Raw genomic sequence first — 25,983 nt, 5'->3', positions numbered from 1 at the left:
CGCAGTTCCCCCGGGTGAGGTACGGGGGCGGGGCACATGACGAAGCCCCGCCCCCTGCTTCCGGCCGCCCCGCTTCCGGCCCTCATTCAGCCAGGAGGAGGCAGGAGAAGAGGGAGGGTAAGTTGCTTCCTCCCTGCCTCTCCCCACCCCTGCCTGCCTGGGGCCAGGGAGGGCCTTCACGGGGCTTCCTTGCACTCCCGCCGGCCTTGCAGGTCAGTGGAGCTGCAAGGGTGGCGCCCGGGACCGTTGGGGGCGGGGTGTGTGGCCTTATGACACACTTCCGGTGATGTCAGGGGGTGTGGCCTTATGACACACTTTCGGTGATGTCAGGGGTGTGGCATATGCTAATGAGTTATGCTAATGAGTTCCCCTAGCTCTTTTTCTACGAAACGACCCCTGGGTATAGCCTGGGGCAAATGTGTGAGTGGGTATTGGACTGGATGGGCCATTGGCTTCTCTTATGTTCTTATGTCTGCTATAGAAACTGACATGCTGTTTTATACACTTTTATGTACAGTGGTTCAAGCAAAGGAATGTGTGATTCCATTTTCTTTTCTCCTACAAGGCATGATTTCCATAGCAAAGTTCAAAAATAGCTTGCATTCCTTAGACACTGACAGTTTAAATGTCAAGTCATTTGTTTTACTGTTTACATGTTTTTACTGGGATATATCGCCATAATTATTCTTTTTCCCTAATGAAATTGTAAAAGCCCCAATCCAGCAGTTTCAGTGTGTGTACATCATAGACACCAGTGCAGATATGATGTTCTAAATGGGGAGTGGCCTTATTCTCAGAATTCTATGAGTCAGAGAGCTCTGTTGTCACAATGGCAATTCTCAGTTGTAAACTTCCTGCCATTAGTTCTGTCTTGCAGCATTTTGGATAATGCCTGTTAGCACTAATGTATGTAAGTTTATAGCTATGATGCTCAGTGTGAGCTTTCCAAGGGCACCATTATTCCTTTGGTCTGCCCTATATGCATTTTGATTTGACCAGAAGACTTAAGCAATTCACACACACTCATACCCCTTCTGCTAGAGTAGTGCAATAGAACAAACTGTAAGCCCTGTTTCTTAAAGATTAATAGTCCACTCCTATGCATACTTACTCAGAATTAAGTTTCACTAATGTTGTGACTTTCTGTGGGACTTTCTTCTGATCACGGGGTGTGTGTGTGTGTGCTGCCCTGCTGCTTTTGGTCTGCCCTTCCACATGCCTCCCCCAGATTTTCTAGCTACGGGGCAGCTTAGGCTATAAAAGTAGCGTCATCTGGGGGCTAATTTTATAGTGCCATAAAGTACAGTCCTCCAACATATTTGCAGAATGGACTGAGGTGATTACTTACTGTTCATCTCCCTCATCTCTCTTAAAAACCAGTAACTCTAAGGCTAGAATCGAGACCAAGAGAGCCCTGTATGAAGGCTTCATAGCACTATGCTTTCTAGCATAGAGTGTACTTTCTTCTAGAGTGTACATAGAAACGGGCATAAGGTGGTATCCAGGGGTCATTTCGTAGAAAAAGAGGTGCAGGAGCTCATTAGCATAACTTTTTTACATATGCCACACACCCCGACATCACCGGAAGTGTGTCAGAAAGCAAAACCCACCGCTCAGGCTCCACTGGACTGTTTTGGATTGCTAGCTATTGGGGGGGGGGATGTGCAGATCTGTCCTTGCAGAGGAGGGAGAGCTTGTACCTGAGTAAAACTTGGTCTTAAAGGTGCCACTGGACTGTTTTGGACCGGGGGGCCGGGGGGAGCTCTGCAACTTACCTGGCTGCTTCTTGCTCTGACTGAGGGCTGCTGAGAGCAGGGGGTGGGGCTTGTTGCATGTGCCCGCCCCCTGGGCTCTTTACTGCCGGAGCTCCGCTCCTGTGCGCTCCTGCAGGAAATGACCCCTGGTGGTATCACATTCTAGAGTTAGATCATGGAATTAAGTGAAATGGTAGTTCTGATTCATATAGTTTTATGTTACAGATGCTTTGGTTGGTGTTGCTAGGTTGCCATCACAGATGTGAAAGAGAATGTAGACAGCTTCTCACACCCACTCCTTCCCTAGCCCCATCAACCAACCCCTGCCCTCCTAACGTGCTAAAACAAATAGAAAGATTTTATTGCTCCACACAGAACGGATGGAGGTGGACAGTCAGTGGGAGTGGTGGAACAGAACTGGAGATGCTGCACCTGCATCCTTTTTCACATCTGTATGTCTGTAAAAGAAATTGATGTTAATAGAATGTTAATCTAGGTACAGCACTGGCATCCCCTTTGCCTTTTAATAGCTTGTTAAGCATGCTAAGGTGAGCGAATCTTATCTTCACAGTGTGTATTACTTCAGAAACTAGTGACACAGCAAAAATATATATTTTTATTTCCCTTATTCAATAAAATAGAAGAACTAGCTTTGATGGGTCTACAGGGTCAGAAGAATATTTGCTCCAGGCACTTCACTTCTCTAGGTATATCATGAATGTTCTGCTTTGTAAGTGCTAAGTATTTATAGTAAATACATTAGCAGTAGCAAACATCACCAAGGTTTAGGTTGTATTATCCTTTAATGTTTTTCATCTCTGTGGCTGGAGGTTTAAATCTCATACCATGATTATTGGGCAAGGGAGGGGGTGGAGCACCTTCCCATGAGGAAAGGCTGAAGAGTCTGGAAGTTTTCAGTTTCGAAAAGAGATGACTAAGGGGGAAATTATAGAGGTTTACACAATTATTCATGGAATGGAGACAGTTGGCAAAGAGAATTTTTTCTCCCTCTCAAAATACTAGAACTTGAGGGAATCCAATGAAGCTGATGGGCAGTAGATTCTGGTCAGAAAAAAGTTAATACTACTTTACACAGCGAGTGATTAAAATGTGGAATTCGCTGCCAGAGGATATCATTGTTGTTGTTTTTAAAATTTGTTCACCAATTATAAAAGACATTTAGGGAGGGGAGGAAATGGGGGAAGGGATAAGACATCAAGCTGTTATAATACAATGTCCATCTTAAACCTTTGTTTCCATACTTCTTTTCATTTATATACTTTCTAAATCTGTAAGCGCTTAAACCAGACTCTAAGTCTTCTCCAGCACCATAGTTCAAAAGAATCTATTCTTCGGTGCTCGGCCTTCCTCATAGTCCAACTCTCGCAGCCATACATGACTACTGGGAATACCATTGCTTTGACCATGCGGACTTTTGTTGGCAGGGTGATGTCTTTACTTTTTATTAGGCTGTTTAGGTTCGCCATCGCTTTCCTCCCAAGGAGCAGACTTCTTTTAATTTCATGGCTGCAGTCACCGTCTGCAGTGATCTTGGATCCTAGAAACGTGAAGTCTGTTACTGCTTCCACGACTTCCCCTTCTATTTGCCAAGGAGTGATGGGGCCGGATGCCATGATCTTAGCTTACCTGCTGCTGTTTCCTCCTCCTCCTGCTCTGTGTGGAGCTCTTCTCCCCCCCCGCGAGTATCGCGGGTTCCCTTTCGTGTCCTTATCTTCTTCTTCTGCGTCTTTATTCTCCTCCACTTTCTCAGGTCCCTCTTCCGCTTTCTGTTGTTGCTTCAGGAACATCCACTTTATTTCTTTCTTGCTGAAATTTTAAGTTCCTTTTGCAATGTTTACAGCTTGTCGCTAAGATGGTCATTTGGTCCAGTAGAGGGCGTAAAGCTGCAGCAATCGGTTTGGGAAAGTCTATGATTGCTTCCGGTCTGGTAGCCAGGGATGATGTGCTGGCCGTTCCGGTTATAAGTTTAGTTTTCGATGCCATTTATTCTGCTCGCTGAGTCATTGTTTACAAAAGAGGAAAGTTTAAAAATTCTCCGTAAGTCTGGTGATTTATGGCTTTCTTACTGGCCCGCCACACACTCCGTTGTAATCCACTTCCTTCAAGCTGCCCTTTCTGCCTCCCGCTTTAAATTCAGTCTTTTCGGGATTGGGCATTTCCTCCCCCTTCCACTTGTTTGGGGCTTTGGGATGGCTTTGCTGCTAGCATTTTATCGATTGTTTGCTGGGTCATATCTTCACTCATGTTTGTACTTGCGTTCGTTGCATATGTAGAGAGGATTGTTCCTTGGAATCCTTGTGCGCTCTGTCTGGTGTGCGCCTCTTGGTGCTATGCTGGCTCCATGCTGCAGGGGCCTTTAGGGGCAAAAAGGTGCCTCAATCCTTTGGCTTCCGCTTTGGGAGAGGCACCTCTCACGCCCCAGGCTGCGGCCCCCCTCCAGGGGGCCTGGGGGTCCAAGATCAACTCGGCACAATTGGCACGTTTGCAGGGTGCTCACATCAGAGCTACGATGGAGCACGCCTGCTTGTGAGTCGCCAAAAACCAGAAGTCCTGATGTTGTGTTTCCAGCCAATTTTTGGGCTCTCCTCTTTCATTCTTAGCAAGAGGCTCTTTAGGTCCTCTTCACTTTCTGCCATTAGAGTGGTATTGTCTGCATATCTGAGGCTGCTGATGTTTTCCCCAGCAATCTTAATTCCAGCTTGTGATTCATCCAGACTGGCATTTCGCATGATGTACTTTGCATATAAATTAAATAAGCAAGGTGACAATATACATCCTTGTCACACTCCTTTTCTTATGCTAAACCAATCAGTCATTCCATGTCTGGTTCTAACTGTCGCTTCTTGACCCTTATACAGGTTTCTCAAGAGACATGTGTGATCCACACAATCAAAGGCTTTAGCGTAGTCAATGAAGCAGATGTTTATCTGGTACTCCCTTGCTTTCTCCATAATCCAGCGAATGTTGGCAATTTGATCTCTAGTTCCTCTATCTCTTCGAAACCCAGCTTGTACTTCTGGTAGTTCTCTATCCACGTACTGCTGAAGCCTAGCTTGTAGGATCTTGAGCATGACCTTGCTAGCGTGTGAAATGAGTGCAATTGTACGATAGTGTGAACATTCCTTGGCATTGCCCTTCTTTGGGATTGGAATGTAAACTAACCTTTTCCAATCCTGTGGCCACTGTTGCGTTTTCCAAATTTGCTGGCATATTGAGTGGGATACCATCACCTCCACTAGCTTTGTTGTTAGTAATGCTTTCTAAGGCCCATTTGACTTTGCACTCCAGGATGTCTGGCTCGAGGTCAGTGATCACACCGTTGTGGTTGTCAAGGACATTGAGGTCCCTCTTGTATAGTTCTTCTGTGTATTATTATCTGCCGTATCCATTTTTAAAAGGGAATCATTGTTTCCTTACATTGTATACAATAATGAAAACGTTGTTCTATCTTCATAAAAAAATCAATAAAAAGGTGTGCAGTGGCTGGCTATGGGGATGGTGGAGTCCAGATAATAATAATTTTTAATGGAAGTCCTGGTTTTACTTTTAAAATGCTAACTTATCAATAAAAAGTAAAGGTAAAGGTTTCCCTTGCTTGAAAGCCACTTGAATCCAGGTCTAGGGTTGCGGTGCTCATCTCCGTTTCCAAGCCGAAGAGCCAGCGTTCTCCGAAGCTGTTTCCGTGGTTATGTGTCCGGCATGACTAAACGCTGAGGCACACGGAATGCTATTATCTTCCCTCTGTAGCGGTACCTATTTATCTACTTGCAATTTCTTGCTTTTGAAGTGCTAGGTTGGCAGGAGCTGGGGCCAGAGACGGGAGCTCACTCCATCACGCGGCACTAGGGTCTCAAACTGCCGAACTACAGACCTTCCGGTCTGCAGCTCAGCGTCTTAACCTCTGAGACACTGCGGCCCCCTAAGTTATCAATAGGCTGACATTAAATTGTTCAGTAATTTGTCAGGTTTTTGTCAGTATTTGGTCAGGTTTTTAAAAATTTTGGTCAGTAAAATCAGTATTTTTGATCCTCTGACTAGTTTCCACCCCTGATCTTGCAGCATATTTAAATTACCACATATTTTGCTGTCAAAATAGTGACATTTTCAGAATTTCAAAAAAATTAAGTTCACACCTGCTTGTTTTATAAACTCCAAACATTTCCTAAACAAGATAGCATTGTATCAGCCACCATAATCTTATAAGCTATTAGTGATATTAGGTACCAATGCAAGACACTCCTGAAATCTATCTACATAATGAGAAAAGAGGTATAGTCAGATATTATGTTATTGCAACAATCCTGTGTAATGACCCTCTCCTTTTCTTCTCTCCAGACTCTGTTGTCTCAGACATAACTAATAATCTTAAAATCCCAGTTTTTTACACTGTGTTAGCCCTAGATTTTACCACCATACCCCAGGACACCAAATGTGATCTTTGGTGCTGAGTATAATGAAAATTGGGAATGCTATAGTTGTTGGTTTTTTAAAGCCCATACTGTATACTTAAAGAAACAGCATTTCCCCCAAGCCTTGTTGTTTATGAATTGCTACAGAATGAAGCTCAAACAAGAATTTATGCCTTTTATTATATGATTTCCTCAGCTCCTGAAGAGAAAGAAGAAATTAAAGGGCAATATGAGAAGCTCATGGACAGTTATGGATGCTTAGGACAGCTTCAGTTAAAATCTGGTAAGTATCTGGTTGAAATAATCGTAGGATAATCAGATAAATAATCTGTGCATTAATCTTGTGTAACTGAGAATATTTTCTGATTGACCTTCGTAGAACATTAGTATATTGATTGTAGACATTGGAGAGTTTGATGTTTCATTGTACTGCAGGAAATTGTTAAGCAATAGAAGTTATTAGGTTTTCTTTATTGAACTTTCCATTGTTTATTAGTGTCTCCTGAACTTGAAAACAAATGCTGTTTCTTTTAGAAAACTAGTTTTAATTGTTATGAGCTGTAGTCCCAAGCACAAATATCATTCAGTGGTACTTGCTTCTCAGTAAATGTGCTAAGAGATGTCACTGTTGGTCTCGTTGCCAACTCCTAGCAGTCTACTTCTCTGTTGTTGCTGACTTTTTTGTATCCGTCAGGGAGATGTTTCTAGTCAGGAAACTCTAAAATTGCATCACCAGCACAACAGGAAAAATGATACTCACTGAACTTTGCCCTGACAAGTAGGTATTAAAAAGACAGAGGTAGGGCTGTCACTTTTATATGGATAAAGGCTCTGTACTTTTAACCTTGGGCAAGCCGTAGTTCTGATAAGAGCTGTTCTTGAAAAAAAGAACAGTTTCTGTCAGAACTCTCTCAGCCCCACCTACCTCACAAGGTGTCTGTTGTGGGGAGGGGGAGGGAAAGGAGTTTGTAAGCCGCTCTGAGACTCCCTTGGATAGTGAAGGGCGGGGTATAAATCCAATCTCTTCTTCTTCTTCTTCTTAACAGCTGCATGGCCGATGGAAACACAATGGGTGATGCTTTTTCTGACCTGGAGATGTGGTGGTGGTGGGAGAAGCTGTACCTGTTCTGTTATTGCCTGTCCTACAGCTGTTGAAAGCCTTTAAAAATATGACAGCCCTGGTGAAAGGATCCCTGTTTTCAAATTCAGTCGCTCTAATGAATAGCATTTTTCCCTTGCGAATTCATTTTGAAATCGTTTTTCAACCCAGCAGTTAACAGTGTTCTCCAATTAGTTTTGGTCACCTTCTTTTTTGAGTTTCCTGAACATAGAATTTCCAGTACAACAAGCACGGCTCCTTCCTTGGATTATATGTTGGAGTGATCTGTATGGACTCAGGTTGCTAAGTCTCTGCTGTGATATAGTATCTTCAGAGTTACTGGAACTGGGTACAGTCGCTGCAGTTTCTTTCCTCTGCTTTAATCCCTTTATCCTCTGCTGCTTAACACAGGCAATAGAGGTAGTCTGGGTGAGGAAGGCAAGTGCACCCAGTGAGGCGAATGGTTCAGTAGCTGCTTTGCCTTTTTGCTCCTTTGGAAACATGAAATGTATGGACATATCTCTGGTTAACGGCTTTGACAACCCTGATTTGGACAGAGTGAAAGCAAAGTATTTAGAGGATTTGGGGTGCATGCAGTGATTGGTGGGCTTTATTATGGGAAGCTGAGCAGAAGATACCATTTCTCATATCCCACAAGGGGAATGTTGGGGTCTCTAGTGGAAAACAAGGAAATATTAGTATTTATTTGTTTATAATCTGCATTTCTCACTGAGACTCGAAACAGATTACTCACAGTGAGTCAATACAATCAATATAATGAGACATCTAATAAGCAATGTACTAGGGTTAGAATTACAGAAATCTGAATAAGGATAGCATATGAGACAAAGTACAGTTACAATGCAGAAAAATGGTATTACAATATGAAACACTGCAGTGACAACAGGCTAATACATACAGCAAGTAGATGATCCATCCTGTCCACAGTCCCTTTTCCCTTAGAAAGCACCTTCTTGATTATAGTTAAGAGTTTTGAGTGTATAAATCAGTTTATGGTGCTATACATCTGAAGCTCAGCTTTGGCTAATGCATAATGTCACGGCTATCTATTGATTTCACAGTGTGCTTTGATTTTCCTTGGTTAGTTTCTTCCTGATTTAAAAGGAGGTTGGCACTTTTTAATTGTATATTTCTTCCAGCACATAACGTCCGGTGTATAGAAGGTGTTGATTCTCTGTACATAACTTTGAGAGGATTTGCCTAACTACTTGCTTCTTGTTGCTACAAACAACATATATTTCACTGATTGAAAAGGAACAATCTTTGAAATAAATAGGCCCTCTGGGAGAACAGAAAGCCATTGAGAGCATGCCAAGATTTTTGTTTTTTTTAACGACTGATGATAAAGAATGATTGTAGGAGTGGCCATAATACTCTAAACCCTCCACTAGGCATGGAACCCTGTGGAATATGTATTAGTCACAGTGTGTAGTCTAGACTAGCTTAAATCCAAATATTTGGCCTAGTTGGCCTATAAAACAGTAAAAAATGGAGCATGATTTAGCCAACAGGGCTAATCAAGTGGGAAGCATTATACAATTCAGAGCTGCAAATCGTTAGTGTCATTTGTTTATCATACTAGCCTCTCAACAGTGGAGACCAGCTGTTGTGGTGGGTGTGTAAGTGGGTGGGTAATTGAACTCTTCATTAAGGGATGAATTGAATCTACAACTTTTAATAGGAATGTTTCCCCTATTAGTGACTGTATTTAAGCTAAACTGGCTTGCAAATGCTTGGTTAATGATTATTTTAATTCTTTTGATGCTGACAGTATTGGAAAAGTAGAAATTACCCCTGTATTAAAAGAACTGTGTCAGCTGCCCTTCTGTTTTTGCACACAATTCAAAGTGCTTTTTCAGCCTTAAAGGCATCTAGCCATAGATATCTCCTGAACCAGTCTGCCAGCCCACTGAAATCTTCTGGAGAGGTTTAGCTTTGTGATGTTTTGATATGTTTGTAAGCCCCTTTGAGCATCAGGAGAAGCAGGATATAAACATTTTAAATAATAAAAATAAATACCTGAAGTAAACCTCCCTAATTTCCATCACAACACAATGATATGAGATTCCTCCGATGCTCTGTGTTGCTCTGTATTTGTGCTAGAAGGTTTTATGAAGCTGATCAACCAGGTTAATGTTCCTCAAAGGTCAAAGCATTCCCTTAGTTTGACAACTCAGGATGACTCATTAGATCACAGTGTTTTCTCCTGTTAGGAGGGGCTGAAGCAGAACTAACAGCAGTGTGTGTTCTTCTGAGCTTTGCCTCCATTAAGCTTTACATTAGTCACTACAGATTTACAAAATGAATTCTAATCTGTATTTATATTGGTGTATAGCACAGAGCATAGCAACCTGAGTGGTAGCCATGTGCATAATGAGTAAGATGCATCTAAATAGCCTGATCAGTATGACTGTATAGAAATTACTCTGAAGGTAAAATGTGAATTGTGTGTTTCTGGTATTTCTTTTAAATTCTCACCGTTTTAGGCCTATCTCTGTAACAGTGTTACAGTATATTCATCCATCCATCCATCCATCCATCCATCCATCCATCCATCCAATTTATAACCAGCCCGCCCTGCCAAGGCAGGCTCAGGGCAACTCACATAAAATATAAAACAGTTAAAACAAAACATATAAAATATAAAGTGTTAGTTTATGTCAGATGGTGGGCTTAGCAACATCTTCAGACAACAGCCAGCCAATAGCATAGTCTGAGTTAACTGGCTATTCACAATGATGTCCGTGTTGGGCCAGAGCTACAGTTTCTTGGGTGCGGCTCCCTAATCGAAGGCCTGGTGGAAGAGCTCTGTCTTGCAGGCTCTGCAGAACTGTAAGACGTCCCGCAGGGCCCTGATGTCCTCCGGGAGCTCATTCCACCAGTGCGGAGCTGCCACTGAGAAAGCCCTGGCCCTTGTCGCAGCCAGCCTGGCTTCTTTATGTCCCTGAGTGTGAGTATTCCTACAATACATGGAAGGTTGATGGGTGTCACTGACCAAAGCCAGAGAAGACTCAGTTCAGGACAAATTATGGCACAATATCTGTGGGTGCCACCTGCTTTTTAAGTAGTCTAGGATTTGGCTACAGAGAGAAGAAGGCATTTGTAACAAGGACACTGAGATCGTGGTCACACGGTCATTTTGATCGGGTTTGACAACTGTTCCCTATCACATTTAAAAGGGTTGATCAGACAGCCAATTCTGTCTCCCGTATCGAAGCTGATTCACCCCTGCAATCCTCCTGGTTTTCTAGCATGTTTTCTGACACTGGGAAAATCAAGTACTTTCATACTACTTGTACTGTGAATCCACAATTTCTCCTATCTGGACAGCCATCTCTCGCTATGAATGCAATTAGGTCCTTCCTTCTTGCGGTAGCCCCCCCCCCGGCTTTCACCGTTGTGCACATGACCAGTCCTGTGCTGAATATATTAAATGCATGAACACTCAAGCGCACATAAAATAGCGCTCGGTTACATGGCGCGGCAGTCTGGACAGTGCCTGGAGCCTCGTCGCGCAATGCAAGTGGTTGGGCAAATCACAGCATTTTCTTGCTTCTTAGCAGCTGTTTGGGAGAGCCCGGATTCTTCAGACCCTGGTCTCTGCCAAGTGTCTCAGTCCACCTTCAAGTATGCAACTTCCAGTTGGAAATTCTTTTTAAAAAGAAAAAAGAAAAAGAAAATCATGCTCCTCTCATGCATTTGTCTTGAGAAGAGGGAAGAGCATGCCAGATCTGATATGCACACAGACTGGCATTTGCCTTCTCTTGTGAAGGTCACAGTGCAACAGCGCAAGTTGGGAAGTGCAAGATGGTTTCTCCAGGGAAATCCTAGGATGATAACCTGTCTTAAAACCCCTCTGGAGTCTTATAGCTCCTGGCTTGCTAACACTAAAAAAAATCACTTGGTTCCTCTGAAAATCACGTTCTCTTCCCATCCCACCCAATGTACGCCTTTTCTCCTCAGGACCGACCCTCTGGCTTTCTTCTCCTCGAGGGGGGCTACCAGCATTAGCCAGGTGCTGCTACTCTCTCAAATAGCCTCCCCTCAGATGCAGAACTCCCCAGATGTCGAGGGACCCGCCTTAACCTGCTTATGAAGCACTTTGTTCTAGGGATGGCACCAATCAGTTACAGCTCCTCTTGCCCACCTGTCTGTCTGTCCACCCTTAATCAAGAGTTCAGTTCTAATAGCAACCTCTGAAGCTGAGAGGAAATCCTGTTAAACATTCTGATGCGGCTGTTTTTTCAGGACTGTGGGGTGTGAGGAGAATGTTTTGATGGAAAAAACAGAGCACATAGTTGTTTGCCTCCTTTAAAAATATTTATATACATATTCCAATTTGGTTTAGTCCAGGAGGGGGCAAAGGGTAGCCACGCTGCCTCCTTAATTTTCACGGAAGTTAAAATGAATCCTCTCAATCAATTCACTTTATATCCTGTACTTCTTTTTAAAAAATATTTTGTATGCAATTTCAAGGCAAGGGCTGTGTGATCATCTGAACCCGCTAAAAAATATCCCTGATCAAATCTACAGCGGGAACAAATCGTGGTAAGCTTGGCGTGTGACCACACCCTGAGTGAGTGAGAAATGCTGTAGTGGTTGCTTTACCCATAAAAAAAAAAATCAAGATGGGTAGCTGTGTTAGTATGTCTGTAGCAGTAGAAAAGAGCAAGAGTCCAATAGCATCTTAAAGACTAACAAAATATGTGGCAGGGTAGGAGCTTTGGTGAGTCACTTTGTGAAGTATCTGAAGAAGTCAGCTGTGACTCACCAAAGCTCATACCCTGCCACATATTTTGTTAGTCTTTAAGCTGCTACTGGACTCTTGCTCTTTTCCATAAAAAAGAATAAGGGATGATAGTGGGGCTAGTGAATGGGGGACCTTGAATGAGAAGTCTTCGCAACTCTGGGATGACTAAGCTATAAAGCTGTGACTAAGCTGCAGCCAGCAGCTGACCTATAGGATGATATCTGTTCGATGGGAGGAAGCAATTGGATGCTGTGCCAGTTAAGTGAATATAAGGTAGAATGCCTTGGCGATGCAAGAAGAGCATCAGGGAGATTATGATCTGTAGCAAGAGAGATCTTTGTGCATCTCTGAGGGATGAACGTTATTGTAGTAGACATTTGCTAGTAATGTGTAAGTGTGAATACATTTCTGTGGTTTCAAGATAGTAGGCTAATGGTGACGTCTAGACCAGTGGTCTTTAATCGGTGGGTTAAGACTGCCAAATTGGTCCCAAAGCCCCATTTGCTGGGTCATGAGCACCTGTAGAGCTGCCTCTTTTTTAGGCTTCCTTTTGGAAGGACCTGCTGCACAGAAAGCAAGACTGCCGGGTCTCCTGCCTCTCCTTGCATGCATGCTGAGAAGAGCAGAAGGATAGTCAGGCATGATCACTCAGTGGTGGAGAGGATTCCTCCATGGCTGAAGGTCCCCTTCAGTTGTTTGCTCACTATGGTAAACATCCTAGTGCTTTGCTTGTATTTCCTCTTCCCAGCTGCTTTGGTCTCCTGCCTATGGTACTAGCTAGCACTGATGCTGATGAGATCATTTTATCTGTTAGCTTACTTTATTTATAGCTCTCTTTTCTTGCTGAGACTCAAAGTGGATTACATAGTATAAAACAATGCAATAATACATAACTCTGGTTCCGCCTCTTCCTGTCACTTGACTCTGATGTCACATGACTCTGATGTCACATGACTTTCTATCATGTGCTTGCCATTCAGTGGGTCTTGGGTCAGGAGAGGCTGAAGACTATTGGCCTAGATTATATAGTGTAGTGTGCATACTAAGAAAATAGTCTTCTAAGCCTAGTGCACAGACCTCAGATAAATACATGGATGCACAGATGTTGAAATAATGTGCTTTGTAGAGAGGATTTGTCCTAGATGTTTTGGTGCATTGGAAGAGATAACAACTACTCTCTGCAACTCTAGGACTTGAATCAAGAGCTGTATAGGCTGAGAACTAGTATGGTGAGCTAACTGGGACTGTGAGTACTTAGGCCTCAGAGCTCAGTTCAGGAAATAGGGATATGAAGCTTCTTGATTGGCCAGGCCTGATATAAATAGTGGGAGCCCAGTCTTCTGCTTTTGCTTGGGTAACTGAGCAGGATCTTCTGGTTTAAGTGCTTTGAGCTCTCGCTCCCTTAACTGAGTTCAGGGAAGCTATTACAAGTCTAGCTGTTTCCCTATCCTTGATGCTCACATATGGTGCCAATGTTTGTCTGGGGTTACCTGCATTTGTGTCTAACAGTGGGTGGAAGGTAATGCCACCCTAACTTTGTCTCTCAGTAAGAGCTGCGGTGGTTAAGACGCTGAACTGCAGGCCGTGGAAGGTTGGTAGTTCAGCAGTTCGAGACCCGAGTGTGCCGCATGACGGAGTGAGCTCCCGTCTCTAGTTCCAGCTCCTGCCAACCTAGCAGGTCGAAAGCAAGAAATTGCAAGTAGATAAATAGGTACCACTTCAGTGGGAAGGTAACAGCGTTCCGTGCGCCTTGGTGTTTAGTCATGACCACGGAAACGTCTTCGGACAGCGCTGGCTCTTCGGCTTTGAAACGGAGATGAGCACCGCAACTCTAGAGTCGGATTCGACTGACTTTTGAGCAAGGGAACCTTTACCTTTAAGAGCTTTTACCACTGGTTTGCTATTCAGTGCTGGAAGTTAGTTGATTGTGTATAACTAGACGTCATTTTCAGAAAGGTAACATTGAAGGAGTCTTCAAGATAGCCAGTGAAAGACATTGTGCATACTGGACTACAGGAGCCTTTTTTTGCTGTGTTTCACAACAGGAATGTTAAGAACTGCATAACAGGTTGTAATGAAGGAGGGAGAAGACTATTAAGCCTTTTCTTAATGTGGTACCTGTGTTGTACAACTGTGTTGTACCTGTGTTCATGAGGCAGCCTCACAGAGGAAGTTAGCAAGGTGAAAAGAAAAAACTAGACACATGTCCCTTCTCTATATCCCCCTGAGCCCACTCAGCACATCTTTCTCTGTGGGTCTTGCCTCTACATTGGAAATTGTCAGAGTTGCTAGTGTTGCCTGATCTTAGTGATTAATCAGAGGATATAGAAGAATATCTTTGTCATACATTCTTTCATTTTGAATGTACATGCACACACCTGAGATAGTGTGGTAGATGTTCTATAGTACAGCACTTGTTGGTTAGTGTCTTTGAATGTGAGTAACTCTAAATTCAGATTGAATAGACTTAAAGAGGATTACATATTTGTTGGCAGGTTAAAAGTATTACTGGAAAACTCCTTTCTGGTGTGAAAGCTCCTTAACTGACCTGATAGTTGCCAGTGATTCTGAATTGTAATTTAGCTGGAATTGAAAAAGAATTCAGTTTGTCTTCAAAGCTTCCTTTTACTGGTTGCTTTTAACTCTCATAACAGCTGTTTAAACACAAGACACTATCAGCCTTTCATTCTTCTTGCTTCTTCGAAGTATATTCTTGCCTGAGAGCTATTGGTTTTTGTAAAATATGGCTAGACTTTTCTATATTCAGAGATGTAAGGAAGCAGTATTTTGAAGCAATGACTATTATTAAATCCAACAGCATTTTAAAGCATTAAAATAATATAGTAAAGAGAATGTGAAACTTAACACAAGTTTAAGTTGTGAATCATAGGCCCCTGCCACACGGCAGGGAAAAGACAAAAAAGAAACGCCCCGGCGGGATCCCACGGATCCCAGTTGCCGTGCTCCGTTCCTCCCCGGCACGATCAGATGCCGGGGAGGAAGATACGACTCGGAGGGGGAGGCTGCCGTACTGCGCATGCTCGAGCATGCGCAGTACGGCAGGGGGGCCGGGGATGCGACGGTGGCAAGACGCGCCGCTGATCCCACAGCCGGGATGAAGCGCCTCAACTGGATGAACCACCGAAGGTAGGTGGTTCACCTTTGAGGCGCTTTATCGGGGGAAGGGCCGGGTTGGAGGCGGGAGCGCGACGCCAGGCAGATGTTGCCGTGGGATCGCGCCCGTCTGATGCGCCTCCAATCCGGCCCGCTCCCGGCTCAAACTGCCTCGTATGAACGGGGCCTTAGAATCATAAAATGTTAAGAGTTGGAAGGGACCTTGCAGGTCATCTAGTCCAACCCCCTGCACTCTGCAGGAGCATAGCCGAAAGATAGCTCTACAACATACCCGAAAGATGGTCGTCCAGCCTCCACGTGAAAACATCCAGCGAAGGAGCATCCAACACCTCCTGAGGCAGTCTGTTCCACTGCTCAACCACTCTTAGAGTTAGGAAGTTTCTCCTGATATTTAGCTGGTAACGTCCCTTGTAATTTCCACCCATTACTGTGCATTCAGTAATCAAAAGGCCCTTCTGAAAAAAATCTTTAGAGACCATGAGGTTTAATTTTTGTTTTCTATTCTTACCCCACTGTATCCAATTATTCATTATAAGAATGGGCTTTACAAGATAGTATTCAAAAGGTCAGAAGCTGTTGCCTCAAAATATTTCAATGACTGTATTTGCTAGAGCTGTGCACTGTAGCTTCAGGTATTGAATGTGATCCCCTGAATTTGTTTGCTGAACATGTGGTCTGCTACTGCCATTTTAAAGTGGCACTGCATACACATGAGCTGGGCAGAGTGCATGGAGGGGTAATATCGGTAGCGAGCCGCTAAAAATGAGAGGGAACCAAGTAAGGTATTAAGGGACGCTACGCTATACCCCAGGACCGGGATATGGTCAGGGAATAGGGCTGAATGCCTCGTTAAATCCACAAACCTCCCCCACCTCACAAATCCAAACCTAGCATTTGTATTCTCAGCCTTTTGCCATTACAATGGACTGCTGCCATTCTATTTATTTAAACTGTTTATATATTGTCTCATAGCCGTAAGCCTCTCAAGCCAGTTTACAAAGATAAAAACATTAAAATAAACCTGTCACCATGTATAAAAGCCAATAAAACAAGATTAAAGCTTCCTTACAACAGCAGAAAGGATGTACATTAATTCTTCTTGGAAATTGTCACTCCCACCTTCATCGAGAAAATAAGTCTTCAGACATGTTTGAAAAATGAAATTATAGAGCATCGGAATGCAATTTTTTGTAATTTAAAATATAATAAAAAAGCAAAACCAACAACAGATAAAATTCCAAATGATTCCATTTAGCGGCACTCATAAAATAACCAGACAAAAAACATATGATTTTATTTAACAACAATAAAACGTCCCTGCTTAAACAAGAAAGTGAAGGTTCTGCTGTGCCAGCACTATTATAAAAGGTCCTCCATTATAATGGGAATGGTGTTGTCAAGTAAAGATCTGACTAGGATTTGTATAGTAGCTGCTGACATTTGTGATTCCCATCCACTGTGTGTTATATGATTATAAACGGGATAAACAGTTTCGAATTTAGCTAGTATGAAATACAAATGGCCTTTTGTGCAATCCTATGCATTGTTTGCTCAGATATAAATCTCCATGTGTTCAATGATAGTTACTCCCATGTAAATGTGCACAGGATTACAGTTTGAGTTTTGTAACAGGAAGTAGCTTTGGGGACTCCAAAGTTGTGCTGTTGCTTTTGGAGGAAGAGATGCTGCTTTTAAGACTTAGCACAATCTGCTGGGTGTCTACATGCTCCCCTATGTTCACTTGAACATTTGAATATGAACAGATATTACCGGAACACTGGCATTACTTCTTCCAGGAAGAACACTGATTGTAAAATGCTGTCTCTAAACCTTCACACTGCTTAGGGAAATGAAAAAAACAGGAAACACCACCCATAAATTCAATTAAAATCCTGGGGAGACTGTGGGAGCTAGGTAGCATTGAGGAAGTGTTTCTGCAGGCACAAGACTGTGTATAAAGAGGCTGGGGTTTGCAGGTGAAGACATGGAAAACAAAGACCCTCTCTTTATTCAAAACAACCACTAATGGTTTAAAACCTTAAAACAAAATAGCAATAAAACTAAAGAATAAAGGCTAAAAGAGTAACAATAAAAGCAACATTCAGACTCTCATTGAAAGACTAGCTTATTTATTTATTTATTTATTTATTATTTTAGGTTTGCATAACCCCCCCCCCCAGGCAGGCTCAGGGCAGTTCACATCAAAGTTATATAAAACACATAGTCTATCAGATAATTTAAAATACAGTTCTAAAGCCAATAACCATATGGTGCCCCCCATTTACATTAGCAATGGGGGAAGGGGGGGGAAGCAGATTGTGAATAAAATGGTTATTAAGAACTGTTAAACCATTATTGTTAAAAACGGTTGTTAAAAAGCATTATTAAAAACAATCGCTGTCCTCAACCATATGCTTGGTGGAACATCTCTATCTTGCAGGCCCTGTGGAATTGTAGCAGATCCCACAGGGCCCTGATGTTAACTGGCAGAGAGCTCCACCGAGTCGGAGCCAGGGCTAAAAAGGCCCTGGCTCCGGTTGAGGACAGCTGGACACTCTGCAGGCCAGGGACTTCCAATAGATGTTGGTCACTTGAGCATAATGCTCTCCGTGGGACATACTAGGAGAGGCGGTCCTGTAGATACATTGGTCCCTGACTGTTTAGGGCCTTAAAGGTCAAGACCAAACCTTGAACCTGACCCAGTATTCAACTTGGAGCCAGTACAGCCGACAAAGCTCAGGTTGTATATGTGCAGTTATTGGTGTCCCGTAAGGACCCGGGCCGCTGCATTCTGAACAAGCTGTAACTTCTGGATCAGCCTCAAGGGCAGCCCAGCATACAGTGAATTATAGTAATCAAGTCTAGAGGTGACCGTTGCATGGATTGCTGTGGCTATGTTGGGGTGAGACAGGTACGGGGCAAGTTGCCTGACCTGGCGAAGTTCGAAGAATGCCAGTCTCGCAACATTTGTGACCTGGGCCTTCATTGACAAGGAAGTATCCAGGACTACACCCAAACTCCTGACTGTCTGCACCAGTATTAGAGGTGGATGGTCAAGAACCAGGAGATGATACCCCAAACCTGAGCCCCACCCACACACCCAGCGAACCTCTGTCTTTAATGGATTCAGCCACCTCACCATAGCTTCCAAACCCTCAGCCAGTTTTTCTGCAGATATATCTGGGTGTCATCAGCATACTGGTGACAGCCCAGGCGAAACTCCGTGCCAGCTGAGTAAGGGGGCGCATGTAGATGTTGAACAACATTGGGGAGAGGATAGCCCCCTGAGGGACCCCACATATCATGGGGTGTTGAGAGGATACCCTCTCACCCAGCACCACCCTCTGTCCCCAGCCATGGAAAACTGAGGCAGCCCACCATAGGGCTCTTTTTGTAGCAGGAACTCCTTTGCATATTAGGCGACACACCCCTAATGTAGCCAATCCTCCAAGAGCTTACAGAGCTCTTCTTACAGGGGCTACTGTAAGCTCTTGGAGGATTGGCTGCATTAAGGGTGTGTCGCCCTAATATGCAAAGGAGTTCCTGCTACAAAAGAGCCCTGTGATACTTCTACGTCGGTGAGATGGTGAACCAGCAGATCGTGATCTACTGTGTCGAACACTGCTGTCAGGTCAAACAATAACAGCAGGGCCGAGCCACCTTAATCCAACTGCTTTTGGACATCATCCGTGAGAGTGACCAGCACAGTCTCCATCTCCTGACCAGAGTGGAAGCCAGACTGGAAGGGGTCTAATGCCGATGGGTCCGCCAGGAAGCTCTGAAGTTGCTCAGCAGCCGCTCTCTCAGTTACCTTGCCCAGAAATGAAAGATTTGAAACTGGGTGGTAGTTGGCCAGATCAGGAGGATCCAGTGAAGATTTCTTCAGGAGCAATATTACCATTGCCCCTTTTAAATCCTCTGGATAGACCCCTGAACTCAGGGACAGGTTGATAATGTCCATCAGAGGGCCCGTATGACCTCACCACCAGCTTGTACCAGTCACAAAGGGCATTGGTCTAAGAGGTAAGTGGTTGGTTTTGCAGCCCTCTGGATCCTGTCGACATTGGCATCAGAGAGCCAGTGGAAGTTGTCAAACACTGAGTCCATAGTTGGCAAGGGGCCTCTAGTGACAGCCTACATTTAAAGAATGTATTTAATTTATTTTTCCAGAATGACAAAAATTAAAACCATAAAATATCTAAGACAGAAATAAAAAAACCCTGAATGAGCTTAAACCAGTTTATAACAGTGGTGACCAACATCAGTTCTCTTCTTCAGCTGACGCAATATGGAATGTGATGGAGTATAAAAGAAAGTTAAATGATTGTGTAGAGGCTGCCCTTTCATTATGCTGTAATGTTTATATTTTCCCTGCCTTTGACTTGAGACATTTTACTTTAATGTGTTCCCATTAGAATTGTATATTGGCATAATTTTACGTAAGAGAAATTTATGCCAGATGACCAGAAACAACTGTTTGTTTGGGGTTTGCATTTTTTTTAATGCAGTACATTTGTCAGTCATTGAAACAGATTCAGTGATACAAGCTGTATTGATATACTTGCAAATTAGGAGATGCAAAATGCAATTTGGATTATGATATAAATATTCTAAATGTGATATCCAGTGGAGAGCTCACAGTGCCTTCATTGTCTAGAATTAAATTTGCATTTTCTTCCCTTCCTCATGGATTTTTGCAGGCTCTTGTTTTAATGAGCATCTCTAAATGCCAGGCAGTTCCCACCACATTAGTTCCCCTCTTCATTTCTGTTCTAGTCCCTCTTTGTCCTCATAACTTCCGGTGCTATTCTTCATGGGTTTGCAGTCCACTCTGCAAAGAGCAGTCCAGTAGTTACTTGCAAATAAGTATTTCAGCTCACTGATTGAAGTAGCAGGCTGTGGAAGAAGAGACGAGCTGCAGGATAGGAGAGTGCTAGCCTGGTGCTTGATATAGCAGTTGACTGGCAAAGCATAAAGTAGTAAAACAAATGGCAAAATAAAAGTTAATACCTTTCTTAGAACATAATAACATAAGAGAAGCCATGTTGGACCACGCCAGTAGCCCATTCTGTCCAACACTCTGAGTCACACAGTGCCCAAAAACCAGGTGCCATCAAGGAGGTCCACCGGCAGGGCTAGAACTCCAGAAGCCCTCCCACTCTTGCCCCCCCCAGCACCAAGAATACAGAGCATCACTGCCCCAGATATAGTCTTCCATCTATACCTTGTGGCACTGATGGACCTCTGATCCATATGTTTATCCAATCTCCTCTTGAAGATGTCTATGCTTGTAGCCACTTCCTGCAGCAGTGAATTCCATTTGTTAATAACTCTTTGGGTGAAGAAGCACTTCCTTTTATCTGTTCTAAACCTACTGCTCATTAATTTCATTGAGTGGCCACAAGTTCTTATATTGTGAGAAAGGGAGAAAAGGACTTATTCCTCTACTTTCTTTATCCCATGCATAATTTTGTAAACCTCTATCATGTCACCCCTCAATCATCATTTCTCCAAGCTAACCTCTATAACCTTTCTTCATATGGAAGGTGTTCCATCCCTGTAATCATTTGAGTTGCCCTTTTCTGCACCTTTTCCAAAACTATAATATCTTTTTTGAGGTGTGGTGACCAGAACTGCATGACATTCCAAATGAGGCCGCACCATAGATTTATATAGGGGCATTATGATAAGAAGAACATAAGAGATGCCAATGTTGGATCAGGCCAAAGGCCCATCCAGTCCAACACTCTGTATCCCACAGTGGCCAGAAATACCAGTGCCATCAGGAGGTCCAGCAGTGGGGCCAGGACATTAGAAGCCATCCCACTGTTGACCCCCCAAAGCACCAAGATGACAGAGCATCACTTGCCCCAGAGTCCCTATCTATACCTTGTGGCTAATAGCCACTGATGGACCTCTGCTCCATATGCTTATCTAATTCCCTTTTGAAGCCGTCCATGCTTGTAGCCGCCACCACTTCCTGTGGCAGTGAATTCCAAGTGTTAATCATATGATACTGATACTGGCTGATTTGTTTTCAGTCCCCTTCCTAATAATCCACAGCATAGCATTGGCCTTTTTTATTGCAGTTGCACACTGAGTCGACATCTTCAGTGAGTTATTTGCCATGACTCCAAGAGCTCTCTCCTGGTCAATTACCACCAGTTTGGACCTCATCAACGTATATACAAACTTAGCCACTTCACTGCTTATTCGCAACTCCAGATCATTAATGAACACGTTAAAAAGCACCAGAACTAGTACCAAGCCCTGTGGTACCCTACTGCTTACCACCTTCCACTGTAAAAACTGCCCATTTATACTGACTCTCTGTTTCCTGTTAATTAACCAGTTAATCTACAAGAGGATTTGTCCTCTTATCCAATAACTGCTAAGTTTACTATGGACATTTTGATGAGGAACATTATCAAAAGGTTTCTGGAAGTCTAGTTAGACAACATCTACTGGGCCATCCTTGTCCACATGTTTGTTTATCCCCTCAAAGAATTCTCAAAGGTTAGTGAGATAAGATCTTCCCTTACCGAATCCATGCTGATTCTTTCTCAATAGCTTTTGTTCATCTATGTGCCTACTAATTCTATATTTAATAATGGATTCCACCAACTTACATTAGACTGCCTGGACTGTAATTTCGTGGATCTCCTTTGGAACCTTTTTGAAAGATGGTGATTACATTAGCTACCTTACAGTCCTCAGGGATGGAGGCAGATTTTAGTGACAGATTGCATATTTTTGTCAGGAGCTCCACAAGTTCCCATTTGAGTTCTTTCAGAACTCTTGGATATATGCCATCTGAGTCTGGTGATTTGTCAGTTTTTAATTTGTACATAAGTCGTAGGACCTCCTCTCTTGTCACCTCAATCCGACTCAGGTCTTTCGACACTCCTCCTGAAATCAGTGGTTGTGGTGTGGACAAGCACCTCCTACCTTCGACAGTGAAGACAGAGGCAAAAAACGCATTCAGCTTCTCTGCCATTTCCCTATCATCCCTTAGTAATCCTTTTAACCTCTTGGTCATCCAATGGCCCCCCCTACCTCCCTGGCTGGTTTTCTGCTTCTAAGGTGTTTGAAGAAATTTTTATTGTTGGTCTTTATGTGTTGGGTTTTTTTGCACTATTTCCCTCATAGTCCCTTTTCACCTGTCTGATCACTGACGACATTTCATTTGCCACAGTATGTGTTCCCTTTTATTCACCTCACTTTGATGAGCTTTCTGCTACTTAAAGGAATCCTTCTTACCTTCTACTGGTTTCATTACATTGTTTGTTAACCATGTAGGCCTTGTTTTATACCTATTAGTACCTTTCCTAACCTGCAGTATACATTGTATCTGAGCTTCCAGGATTGTAGTTTTAAATAGTCTTCAAGCTTCCTGAAGGGATTTGACTTGTTACCCCTTCTAAAGTAAAATGTGGTTGTGTTGGTCTTTTTGGGCAACTCCCTATTTACATAAATGCTAAATTTAACAGCATTATGGTCCCTATTCCCAGCTGGTGCTACCACATTTACATCTTTCACCAGGTCTTGAGCATTAATTAGAACCCCCTTGTAGTAGGTTCTGTCCCCTTGGTAGGTTCTGTGATCATTTGCTCCATGGCACAGTCATTGAGAGTATCTAGAAACCCAATCTCTTTCTCCTGACCAGTGTTCCCTCTAAGCTGAGTTAATGTGAGCTTGGTTATATGTTTTTAGCCTCCGGCTCACACATTTTTGTCTCAGCTCAGGAAGGATGGCTCCAGAGCAAACTAATTTATGCAGTAGCCAAATTGATTGCTCACAGCTTTAATGCCAGTAACTCACAAAGTAGAATTTTTGCTCATAAGACTCCACAGCTTAGAGGGAGCATCGCTCCTGGCTTGAAAACATATTGACCCAATCAATGTATGGCTAGTTAAAATCACCTATTATGACACATTTATTTCATCTAGCTGCTTTCCTTAATTCTTTTGCTCTTTTTAAATGATCTCTAACATTTGATCTAGTGGGCAGTCATAGTTAAGCTTCCTTTTGGGTCCACTATTTGCACCCATAGTGTTTCTGTAGGCGAATCTATTTCTCTTACAATTTTACTGGACTGAATACACTTTCTGACATACAGAGCCATTCTACCTAAGTTCCATCCCTTCCCTCCCTATCATTCTGATATAACTTATATCTGGGAATCACTGTTATCCCACTGATTATCCTCATCCCACCAAGTTTCTAAAATGCTCACAATGTTGATATGCTCCTCTGACATGAAGCACTCCAGCCTATCTAGACCACGTATAATGTCCGCTATCTTTGCACCAGGTAGGCAAGTCACCATGTGGTCAGTATGTGGGTTTGTGATCAATCTACATGCCTAAAGATCAAATCACTAACTACCAATAGCCCCCCTCCCTCTCTGCCCAGGGATAGTTTCTTGGTACAAAATAATACCTGTTCACCAACTATAGAAGGGGTCCTTTCTGAGGGAACATTCCTCCTTTTTTCAGTATAGTGCCCTGTTTCCCCTTGACTCTCATGCTCTCTGAGAATGGTGGGGACTGCCATTCTCAGAGTGAGAGATATCTAACAAGTCCCCAAGTAGAGATGAAAAATTTCCAGAAATTTTGAAGCTCAGAAACCCCCCCAGGTTTTTTCCGTTTCCCCCCAGAAAAAAACGGAAATTTTCAGAAAAATTGAAAAAAATGCTACATTAGCACTTCTTTTTTTTCCCCCAGATTGAAAGTCATTCTGTTACTTTAGGAACATAAAATATGACTATGAACAATTTTACTTGGCATGAAATTATCACAACTAGCATATTAAAAATATAGTATATCCAAACAATTATTACAAACAGAATTTACTTTTTAAATAATATTTATTTGTAATTGTAACAAATGGAGCAACAATCTCCTGAACTGTTTACTGGTTTATGTGGAACAGACAAAAAAACCTCCACAAAACAATTTTTAAAAATTCAGAAGTAAGTTATTCATATTTCTCTCCACAGTATTAAATGTTAAAAAAAGAAACATTCTCATAAAAAGAACTGAAGAGGGGGGAAGTGTATTGAAGGGATTTGGAAGGGATTTAGAAATGATTTGGAAAATATTTGAATGCCTTGTCTTAAAATATTTTATTCATCATGTTAAAATAAAGCGTTTCATAATCAATTTTTCCCTTTTTTTCTTTTCAATTTTTCCAGTTTTTCAGGAAAAAATAAAAAAGGCTTCAGGGAAACCCAAAAAAACCCCACTTCCCCCCCCAAAAAAAATTTTCCGGGTTTTTTTTCTGGGCCTTCACATCTCTATCCCCAAGATAATCTTATTTGTGTGCCTGACTGTCTCTTCTTCTCCACGTCAGCCACTTTGGCTTCGAGGGTGTGAACTCGTTCCCTGAGAACTAGGAGCTCCTTCCACCGAGCATACACCCATGACTTCTGTCCAGCTGGCAGATTGTCATAAATGTTGCACTCATTGTAATACACTGGATAGTCCCCAACCCCCTGCTGGCATTCTACCTTAATATTTGCTTTTCTCCCCTCCATTTTTTATAAATTTCCTATTTTTGTAGATCTGTTTGTGGAAAGCATGCTTACCCTTTTAGGAACATGAAGAGACTAGTGCCCTGGCTTCCTCACCCTGCTGCTGAACTGACACGTCTGCTAAACTTGCCTGCTTATTCCCTTGTTCCAGACACTTTGTCACTGGAGCAGGGTCTGCTATGTTCCAGAGCTGTGGCCAAACTTCCACAAACCACTGGAGCCAATTACACTGATTGGGAGCTAACCAATAAAGGAGGTTAAGTGAGTCAGCAAGCACATGACATGAAGTCATCTGACATATGACAAGTAAGGGAGGGTTTTTGTGAGGGATGTGATCCTGAATGTGTCTGTGCTAGACAGGAATCCTCTTCCTGACCTGATGCTCAGCACACATGCAAAAAGAGGCAAGAGGAACAGCGCTTTTGTTCTCTGTTCATGTATACTAGAAGCAGGTCATTCCAAAAGGTAATAAATACTTGAAGCTTTATGGGGATTTTATAGGGATGCAGCAGATGGGAGTCTACAGTGCACCTGAGGGTCCCCTAATCCATAGGTTGAAGACCATGTTGCAAGAGGAGCTGTTTTCTCCCCTTAGAAGTTAAATTGACTGGACCACAGTTCTGGTGATCTTGTCAGTTCACAAATAGTCTGCTGTGTTACCCATAAATAAGCTTCCTGGGTATTATGGCAGGTTTGCTGGGAGTAATGTTTTTCCTCTCATGGTTGGTTAGATAATGTGAGGAATGTTGTAGGGGGATTTAGGGCCTCTTTAATGAGGTGCACTGTCTCCCCCCCCCTTCTGATTTATAGTGATACCTCCAAGGTTAGATGTATCCCTTCACCTTCAGCTGTATCCCAGGACATACCTTGGGAAGAACAGCTGGTACAGACATAGTCTTATCTTGAATGTTCTAATTCACAGTATATCAAGATTGCTGAGTTTTAGGGATTAAAGCACTATGACAGCAGGTATCATAGTGGTTAGAGTTTCAGTCTATGATCTGGAAGAACCAGGTTCAAAACCCTTTTATGCCATAGAAGCTTGCTTGATGACCTTGTGCCAATCAAACACTCTCAGCCTAACCTGCCTCACAGGGTTACTGTGAGAATAAAATGGAGGACAGAAGAATGTTGTAAACCACTTTTGGTCCACACTGGGAAGAAAAGTGGGGTATAAATGAAGTAAATAAATATTTCTGCTCCTACCCACATTCTAGTAGGTTAAATTCATAAATCTTTATTGTCCCAACATAACCTTC

At 42.8% G+C, this 25,983-nt stretch overlaps 1 protein-coding gene across 1 annotated transcript in view; it reads left to right on the top strand.

Annotated features, from left to right (window-relative positions):
* Positions 1–25,983, top strand: part of SYNJ2 (synaptojanin 2) — an 89,293-nt gene that overhangs the window by 6,794 nt on the left and 56,516 nt on the right. Inside the window, exon 2 of the mRNA XM_015406788.1 lies at positions 6,381–6,467. Coding sequence (XP_015262274.1) covers positions 6,381–6,467 — 87 coding nt within the window. The remainder of the gene's footprint in view (positions 1–6,380; positions 6,468–25,983) is intronic.

Source organism: Gekko japonicus, unplaced genomic scaffold (assembly GCF_001447785.1).
Source record: "Gekko japonicus isolate JY-2015 unplaced genomic scaffold, Gekko_japonicus_V1.1 scaffold655, whole genome shotgun sequence".
Classification (NCBI taxonomy): Eukaryota; Metazoa; Chordata; class Lepidosauria; order Squamata; family Gekkonidae; genus Gekko; species Gekko japonicus.
Note: the sequence above shows the minus strand (reverse complement) of the source record. Positions and strands in the feature narration are given on the sequence as shown.